Raw genomic sequence first — 9847 nt, 5'->3', positions numbered from 1 at the left:
GGAGGGGGGGTATTAAAGAGAGAAGGAGGGGGGGTAAAGAGAGAAGGAGGGGGGGTTAAAGAGAGAAGGAGGGGGGTAAAGAGAGAGGGAGGGGGGGTAAAGAGAGAAGAGGGGGGTAAAGAGAGAAGGAGGGGGGGTAAAGAGAGAAGGAGGGGGGTAAAGAAGAGAAGGAGGGGGGGGTAAAGAGAGAAGGAGGGGGGGGGTAAAGAGAGGAGGGGGGTAGAGAGAGAAGGAGGGGGGGTAAAGAGAGAAGGAGGGGGGTAAAGAGAGAAGGATGGGGGGTAATAAGAGAGAAGGAGGGGGGGTAAAGAGAGAAGGAGGGGGGGGTAAAGAGAGAAGGAGGGGGGGTAAAGAGAGAAGGAGGGGGGGGTAAAAGACAGAATGAGGGGGGGTAAAGAGAGAAGGAGGGGGGGTAAAGAGAGAAGGAGGGGGGGTAAAGAGAGAAGGAGGGGGGTAAAGAGAGAAGGAGGGGGGGTAAAGAGAGAAGGAGGGGGGGTAAAGAGAGAAGGAGGGGGGGTAAAGAGAGAAGGAGGGGGGGTTAAAGAGAGAAGGGGGGGTAAAGAGAGAAGGAGGGGGGGGTAAAGAGAGAAGGAGGGGTGGGTAAAGAGAGAAGGAGGGGGGGGTAAAGAGAGAAGGAGGGGGGGTAAAGAGAGAAGGAGGGGGGGTAAAGAGAGAAGGAGGGGGGGTAAAGAGAGAAGGAGGGGGGGTAAAGAGAGAAGGAGGGGGGGTAAAGAGAGAAGGAGGGGGGGTAAAGAGAGAAGGAGGGGGGGATAAAGAGAGAAGGAGGGGGGGATAAAGAGAGAAGGAGGGGGGGGTAAAGAGAGAAGGAGGGGGGGGGGGGTAAAGAGAGAAGGAGGGGGGGGGTTAAAGAGAGAAGGAGAGAGAATAAAAGGCCATGTCGGTCTTGCCTGATTCTCCAGCTGGGTGTCGGCTATTGTCGGTTAACAGTTGATCTGATTGAATCCAGGCTTAAATTCTTTGTTCGTGGGCCTCCCGAGTGGCGCAGTGGTCTAAGACACTGCATCGCAGCGCTAGCTGTGCCACTAGAGATCCTGGTTCGAGTCCAGGCTCTGTCGCAGCCGGCCACGGCGCACAATTGGATTAGGGGAGGGTTTGGCCGGCAGGGATGTTCTTGTCCCTCTAGCGATTCCTGTGGCGAGCGAATGCACACTGGTGCACGGTGTTTCCTCTGACACATTGGTGCGGCTGGCTTCCGGGTTAAGCGGGCATTGTGTCAGGAAGCAGTGCGGCTTGGTTGGGTTGTGTTTCGGAGGACGCACGGCTCTCGATCTTCGCCTCTCCCGAGTCCGTACGGGAGTAGCAGCGACGAGACAAGACTAACTACCAATTGGATACCACGAAATTGGGGTGACAAAGGGGGGGGGGGAAGCACAAAAATCATTTTTTTGTGCTTTTAGTCTGAATCATTTTTGGTGAAAACAAAGTCATCAGCGATTGGACCACCTCTAACCGCCTCTAACCAAAAGTACCAACTGCGGAGAAAAACAACAACATGGGCGTAGAGAATCGTTTGACCAGAGCAAGGAGTCCGTCTAGCCAGGTCAAAGGTCAAAGAAGACAATAAGTCTATTCAGAAAAACAAACAGCTTTAATAACAGAGACTCTGGTTAAACATCAGTAATAATAGAGACTCTGGTTAAACATCAGTAATAATAGAGACTCTGGTTAAACATCAGTAATAATAGAGACTCTGGTTAAACATCAGTAATAATAGAGACTCTGGTTAAACATCAGTAATAACAGAGACTCTGGTTAAACATCAGTAATAACAGAGACTCTGGTTAAACATCAGTCATAATAGAGACTCTGGTTAAACATCAGTCATAATAGAGACTCTGGTTAAACATCAGTAATAATAGAGACTCTGGTTAAACATCAGTCATAATAGAGACTCTGGTTAAACATCAGTAATAATAGAGACTCTGGTTAAACATCAGTCATAATAGAGACTCTGGTTAAACATCAGTCATAATAGAGACTCTGGTTAAACATCAGTCATAATAGAGACTCTGGTTAAACATCAGTAATAATAGAGACTCTGGTTAAACATCAGTCATAACAGAGACTCTGGTTAAACATCAGTCATAACAGAGACTCTGGTTAAACATCAGTCATAATAGAGACTCTGGTTAAACATCAGTCATAACAGAGACTCTGGTTAAACATCAGTCATAATAGAGACTCTGGTTAAACATCAGTCATAATAGAGACTCTGGTTAAACATCAGTCATAATAGAGACTCTGGTTAAACATCAGTAATAATAGAGACTCTGGTTAAACATCAGTCATAATAGAGACTCTGGTTAAACATCAGTCATAATAGAGACTCTGGTTAAACATCAGTCATAACAGAGACTCTGGTTAAACATCAGTCATAACAGAGACTCTGGTTAAACATCAGTCATAACAGAGACTCTGGTTAAACATCAGTCATAACAGAGACTCTGGTTAAACATCAGTCATAACAGAGACTCTGGTTAAACATCAGTCATAACAGAGACTCTGGTTAAACATCAGTCATAACAGAGACTCTGGTTAAACATCAGTCATAATAGAGACTCTGGTTAAACATCAGTCATAACAGAGACTCTGGTTAAACATCAGTAATAATAGAGACTCTGGTTAAACATCAGTCATAACAGAGACTCTGGTTAAACATCAGTCATAACAGAGACTCTGGTTAAACATCAGTCATAACAGAGACTCTGGTTAAACATCAGTCATAACAGAGACTCTGGTTAAACATCAGTCATAACAGAGACTCTGGTTAAACATCAGTAATAATAGAGACTCTGGTTAAACATCAGTCATAACAGAGACTCTGGTTAAACATCAGTCATAACAGAGACTCTGGTTAAACATGACAGTAACAGCTAATATAACAGCTCCAACTGTCCCTTAAAAAGGTAACGCAAACGTATACAGTCTGAACAGTTGTAGAATATCTCAGAGACACATTATAGAGATGGAACAGCGTTATATTACAGAGACATTCCACATGATTTAAACGAATCCTTTACCTTTGAATTGAGGGAGTAACAGGATTTCTAATCTTGTGTTTTGCAGTCAAACAGAAATCCTCTAAAACGATACCTTTAATCTTTACTCGGGAAAAGGTTGTGTTTACATTACATTCGCCGAGACACAATTACTACGAATCGCAAAAAACAATAAATATACAAGATTATAACTCCCATCCCCTAATAATACCCATGATGCATTGCGGAGAGCCGGCCATTGCAAAGCCTCTTAGGACAAACTGTGCCACGTCAGCATCTCAAATGGCACCCTATCCCCTATGTAGTGCACTACACCTGACCAAGGCCCATAAGAAGACCCATAGGGCCCTGGTCTAAAGTAGTGCACGACATAGGGAATAGGGTGGCATTCCCCATAGGGCCCTGGTCTAAAGTAGTGCACTACATAGGGAATAGGGTGCCATTTGGGATGAAATGACCAACATGATTGATTATGTTTACGCCAGAGCTGATGTCATAATGAGTTTGTCTTTGATTGGTGTGATCAGATATGAGTTATAACGCCTATTGTTGCCAATGAACTATCTGTTGTTAATCCGAGACAGAGACACAGAGAGAGACACAGAGAGAGAGAGAGAGAGAGAGAGACACCGAGAGAGAGAGACAGAGAGACACAGAGAGAGATAAAGAGACACAGAGAGAGACACACAGAGAGAGAGAGAGACACAGAGAGAGAGAGAGAGACACAGAGAGAGAGAGAGAGACACAGAGAGAGAGAGAGAGACACAGAGAGAGAGAGAGAGACACAGAGAGAGAGAGAGAGACACAGAGAGAGAGAGAGAGACACAGAGAGAGAGAGAGAGACACAGAGAGAGAGAGAGAGACACAGAGAGAGAGAGAGAGACACAGAGAGAGAGAGAGAGACACAGAGAGAGAGAGAGACACAGAGAGAGAGAGAGAGAGACAGAGAGAGAGACAGAGAGAGAGAGAGAGAGAGACAGAGAGAGAGACAGAGAGAGAGAGAGAGAGAGACAGAGAGAGACAGAGAGAGAGACAGAGAGACAGAGAGAGACAGAGAGAGAGACAGAGAGAGAGACAGAGAGAGACAGAGAGAGAGAGAGAGAGAGAGAGAGAGAGAGAGAGAGAGAGAGAGAGAGAGACACAGAGAGAGAGAGAGAGAGACAGAGAGAGAGACACAGAGAGAGAGACACAGAGAGAGAGAGAGAGAGAGAGAGAGAGAGACACAGAGAGAGAGAGAGAGAGAGAGAGAGAGAGACACAGAGAGAGAGACACAGAGAGACAGACAGAGAGAGACACAGAGAGACACAGAGAGAGAGACACAGAGAGACAGACAGAGACAGAGAGAAGACGTCATCGACGGTTAGAGTTGTGTGGAGGAGTCGAGTAAACAACTTTTTCGTCACATGAAGACACACACACTTGCATTCTCACGCCTGCCCAAGCACACACACATCCCTCCCATCCTTAATGCTGCTTGGGCATGACACACACACACACACACACACACACACACACACACACACACACACACACACACACACACACACACACACACACACACACACACACACACACACACACACACACACACACACACACACACACACACACACAGGTCTCTAATTCTGTTTTGGCATGGCGAAGTCCCATGCGGTGTCTTGGGCACACTTCACCATGGCTCGTACCAACCGGGTAAAACCCATGTCTTTGGGTTTCTCTAGACCTCGCATCAGACGCTGCTTCATTATGGCTATAAACTCCTTATTACTCAGTTCTCCATTACCTGGAGGGAGGGGGAAGGAGAGAGCAGCGAGAGGTAGGGTGGGATGGGGGAGGAGGAGGGAGAGAAAGGGAGGGAAGGAGAGAGCAGAGAGAGGTAGGGTGGGATGGGGGAGGAGGAGGGAAAGAGAGGGAGGGAAGGAGAGAGCAGCGAGAGGTAGGGTGGGATGGGGGAGGAGGAGGGAGAGAGAGGGATGGAAGGAGAGCAGCGAGAGGTAGGGTGGGATGGGGGAGGAGGAGGGAAAGAGAGGGAGGGAAGGAGAGAGCAGCGAGAGGTAGGGTGGGATGGGGGAGGAGGAGGGAGAGAGAGGGATGGAAGGAGAGAGCAGCGAGAGGTAGGGTGGGATGGGGGAGAGAGAGGTAGGGAGAGGAGGAAGGTGGAGAGAGAGGGAAGGAGGAGGGAGTAGAGAGATAGGGGGAGAGAGGAGTGAGAGAGGTAGGGTGGGATGGGGGAGAGAGAGATAGGGTGGGATGGGGGAGGAGGAAGGGAGGAGGAGAGAGTAGTGAGAGATAGTTGTATTAGTTAACAAAATATATTGAGAGAAAGCGTCTCGCATGAATATAAACATGGAACAATGAACACACAAACACCTACTCACCATCGCAGTCGAACAGAGCAAACACGACGTCACACACATGATCAGACAGCTCCACTTTAGCCACCGTACGAGCTACCTGCTTCATCGTGGCTGAGAGAGACGAGGAGAGAGAATGATAGGACAGAGAGGAGGAGAGAGATGGAAGAGGAGAGAGAATGACAGGACAGAGAGGAGGAGAGAGATTGAAGAGGAGAGAGAATGATAGGACAGAGAGGAGGAGAGAGATTGAAGAGGAGAGAGAATGATAGGACAGAGAGGAGGAGAGAGATTGAAGAGGAGAGAGAATGATAGGACAGAGAGGAGGAGAGAGATGGAAGAGGAGAGAGAATGATAGGACAGAGAGGAGGAGAGAGATTGAAGAGGAGAGAGAATGATAGGACAGAGAGGAGGAGAGAGATTGAAGAGGAGAGAGAATGATAGGACAGAGAGGAGGAGAGAGATTGAAGAGGAGAGAGAATGATAGGACAGAGAGGAGGAGAGAGATTGAAGAGGAGAGAGAATGATAGGACAGAGAGGAGGAGAGAGATTGAAGAGGAGAGAGAATGATAGGACAGAGAGGAGGAGAGAGATTGAAGAGGAGAGAGAATGATAGGACAGAGAGGAGGAGAGAGATTGAAGAGGAGAGAGAATGATAGGACAGAGAGGAGGAGAGAGATTGAAGAGGAGAGAGAATGATAGGACAGAGAGGAGGAGAGAGATTGAAGAGGAGAGAGAATGATAGGACAGAGAGGAGGAGAGAGATGGAAGAGGAGAGAGAATGATAGGACAGAGAGGAGGAGAGAGATGGAAGAGGAGAGAGAATGATAGGACAGAGAGGAGGAGAGAGATTGAAGAGGAGAGAGAATGATAGGACAGAGAGGAGGAGAGAGATTGAAGAGGAGAGAGAATGATAGGACAGAGAGGAGGAGAGAGATTGAAGAGGAGAGAGAATGATAGGACAGAGAGGAGGAGAGAGATTGAAGAGGAGAGAGAATGATAGGACAGAGAGGAGGAGAGAGAATGATAGGACAGAGAGGAGGAGAGAGATTGAAGAGGAGAGAGAATGATAGAGGGATAGAAGGACAGAGAGAGACAATCTTAAATACAACGTCTCAGTGTATTTATTATACCCCCCCCCTGAAAAAAAAGGGATTTGCGGTTGTCTGTGACTGTGATATGTGGTTGTCTCTCCTAGCTATCTGTAGATGAATATACTAACTGTGATATGTGGTTGTCTCTCCTAGCTATCTGTAGATGAATACACTAACTGTGATATGTGGTTGTCTCTCCTAGCTATCTGAAGATGAATATACTAACTCTGATATGTGGTTGTCTCTCCTAGCTATCTGAAGATGAATATACTAACTGTGATATGTGGTTGTCTCTCCTAGCTATCTGAAGATGAATGTACTAACTGTGACTGTGATATGTGGTTGTCTCTCCTAGCTATCTGAAAATGAATGTACTAACTGTGACTGTGATATGTGGTTGTCTCTCCTAGCTATCTGAAGATGAATGTACTGTGATATGTGGTTGTCTCTCCTAGCTATCTGAAGATGAATGTACTGACTGTGACTGTGATATGTGGTTGTCTCAACTAGCTATCTGAAGATGAACACACTAACTGTGATATGTGGTTGTCCCTCCTAGCTATCTGAATATGAATATACTGACTGTGATATGTGGTTGTCTCTCCTAGCTATCTGAATATGAATATACTAACTGTGATATGTGGTTGTCTCTCCTAGCTATCTGAATATGAATATACTAACTGTGACTGTGGTTGTCTCACCTAGCTATCTGAATATGAATATACTAACTGTGATATGTGGTTGTCTCTCCTAGCTATCTGAAGATGAATATACTAACTGTGATATGTGGTTGTCTCTCCTAGCTATCTGAAGATGAATATACTAACTGTGACTGTGGTTGTCTCTCCTAGCTATCTGAAGATGAATGTACTGACTATGACTGTGATATGTGGTTGTCTCTCCTAGCTATCTGAAGATGAATATACTAACTGTGACTGTGATATGTGGTTGTCTCTCCTAGCTATCTGAAGATGAATGTACTAGCGTTGCTCTGGATAAGAGCATCTGCTCTCTTTGTGCACGGGGGGCATTGTCATGCTGAAACAGGTTAAGGACCTATCCCCAAACTGTTGCCACAAAGTGTGAAGCACAGAATTGTCTAGATCAGCCCTGGGCAGTTCTTTTCCATGAGAGGGCCACATTAGAATATATTTTTACCATCGCGGGCCAGAATCATATTACAGGATTATACATCATGTGTATGACCGTGTTGACAGATATATCTACTGTAAATCACGTCCAGATATGCTACTTATTTAACTGTTTTAACACGCACAGAAATACACCACGTCCATGTTCTCCTTTTGGTAGGTATTTTCATGATGAAACATGCAGTGAATTACATGGAGGGAAAAGTACACTGTGCATTAATCACCACGGACAGAACTCCTGTTAACGGGTATAAACAAAACACAAGAAAGAGACAGTTCAACATTACCTTTAAACTACTCAAATCAGTGTGAGGAGTGATGGGCATTGACTAGAGCAGTGAAGTCTCTGATGGGCATTGACTAGAGCAGTGACGTCTCTGATGGGCATTGACTAGAGCAGTGAAGTCTCTGATGGGCATTGACTAGAGCAGTGAAGTCTCTGATGGACATTGACTAGAGCAGTGACGTCTCTGATGGGCATTGACTAGAGCAGTGACGTCTCTGATGGGCATTGACTAGAGCAGTGAAGTCTCTGATGGGCATTGACTAGAGCAGTGAAGTCTCTGATGGGTATTGACTAGAGCAGTGACGTCTCTGATGGACATTGACTAGAGCAGTGAAGTCTCTGATGGGCATTGACTAGAGCAGTGAAGTCTCTGATGGGCATTGACTAGAGCAGTGAAGTCTCTGATGAGCAGTGAAGTCTCTGATGGGCATTGACTAGAGCAGTGACGTCTCTGATGGGCATTGACTAGAGCAGTGAAGTCTCTGATGGGCATTGACTAGAGCAGTGAAGTCTCTGATGGGTATTGACTAGAGCAGTGACGTCTCTGATGGACATTGACTAGAGCAGTGAAGTCTCTGATGGGCATTGACTAGAGCAGTGAAGTCTCTGATGGGCATTGACTAGAGCAGTGAAGTCTCTGATGAGCAGTGAAGTCTCTGATGGGCATTGACTAGAGCAGTGAAGTCCCTGATGGGCATTGACTAGAGCAGTAAAGTCTGATGGACATTGACTAGAGCAGTGAAGCCTCTGATGGACATTGACTAGAGCAGTGAAGTCTTTGATGGGCATTGACTAGAGCAGTGAAGCCTCTGATGGACATTGACTAGAGCAGTGAAGTCTCTGATGGGCATTGACTAGAGCAGTGACGTCTCTGATGGGCATTGACTAGAGCAGTGACGTCTCTGATGGACATTGACTAGAGCAGTGAAGTCTCTGATGGACATTGACTAGAGCAGTGAAGTCTCTGATGGGCATTGACTAGAGCAGTGACGTCTCTGATGGGCATTGACTAGAGCAGTGAAGTCTCTGATGGACATTGACTAGAGCAGTGAAGCCTCTGATGGACATTGACTAGAGCAGTGAAGTCTTTGATGGACATTGACTAGAGCAGTGAAGTCTGATGGACATTTACTAGAGCAGTGAAGTCTCTGATGACTAGAGCAGTGACGTCTCTGATGGACATTGACTAGAGCAGTGAAGTCTTTGATGGGCATTGACTAGAGCAGTGAAGTCTGATGGACATTGACTAGAGCAGTGAAGTCTTTGATGGGCATTGACTAGAGCAGTGAAGTCTGATGGACATTGACTAGAGCAGTGAAGTCTTTGATGGGCATTGACTAGAGCAGTGAAGTCCCTGATGGGCATTGACTAGAGCAGTGAAGTCTGATGGACATTGACTAGAGCAGTGAAGTCTTTGATGGGCATTGACTAGAGCAGTGAGGTCTCTGATGGTCTCTTAGTTCTCTCACGTCACCCCGCTCCTCCGCTCTCTCCACTGGCTTGCAGTTGAAGCTCGCATCCGCTACAAGACCATGGTGCTTGCCTACGGAGCTGTGAGGGGAACGGCACCTCAGTACCTTCAGGCTCTGATCAGGCCCTACACCCAAACAAGGGCACTGCGTTCATCCACCTCTGGCCTGCTCGCCTCCCTACCACTGAGGAAGTACAGTTCCCGCTCAGCCCAGTCAAAACTGTTCGCTGCTCTGGCACCCCAATGGTGGAACAAACTCCCTCACGACGCCAGGACAGCGGAGTCAATCACCACCTTCCGGAGACACCTGAAACCCCACCTCTTCAAGGAATACCTAGGATAGGATAAAGCAATCCTTCTGCCCCCCCCCTAAAAGATTTAGATGCACTATTGTAAAGTGGCTGTTCCACTGGATGTCATAAGGTGAATGCACCAATTTGTAAGTCGCTCTGGATAAGAGCGTCTGCTAAA

The 9847-nt window shown here is 46.6% G+C and overlaps 1 protein-coding gene across 1 annotated transcript in view; it reads right to left on the bottom strand.

Moving 5' to 3' along the window:
* Positions 1 to 1590: 1590 nt before the first annotated feature.
* Positions 1591 to 9847, bottom strand: part of LOC129849465 (calcium uptake protein 1, mitochondrial) — a 28875-nt gene continuing 20618 nt past the window's right edge. The window contains exons 3-5 of the mRNA XM_055916290.1: positions 5399 to 5488; positions 4635 to 4803; positions 1591 to 4544 (exon numbers count right to left, since the gene is read on the bottom strand). Coding sequence (XP_055772265.1) covers positions 4640 to 4803; positions 5399 to 5488 — 254 coding nt within the window. The 3' untranslated portion in view covers positions 1591 to 4544; positions 4635 to 4639. The remainder of the gene's footprint in view (positions 4545 to 4634; positions 4804 to 5398; positions 5489 to 9847) is intronic.

Source organism: Salvelinus fontinalis, unplaced genomic scaffold (assembly GCF_029448725.1).
Source record: "Salvelinus fontinalis isolate EN_2023a unplaced genomic scaffold, ASM2944872v1 scaffold_1470, whole genome shotgun sequence".
Classification (NCBI taxonomy): Eukaryota; Metazoa; Chordata; class Actinopteri; order Salmoniformes; family Salmonidae; genus Salvelinus; species Salvelinus fontinalis.
Note: the sequence above shows the minus strand (reverse complement) of the source record. Positions and strands in the feature narration are given on the sequence as shown.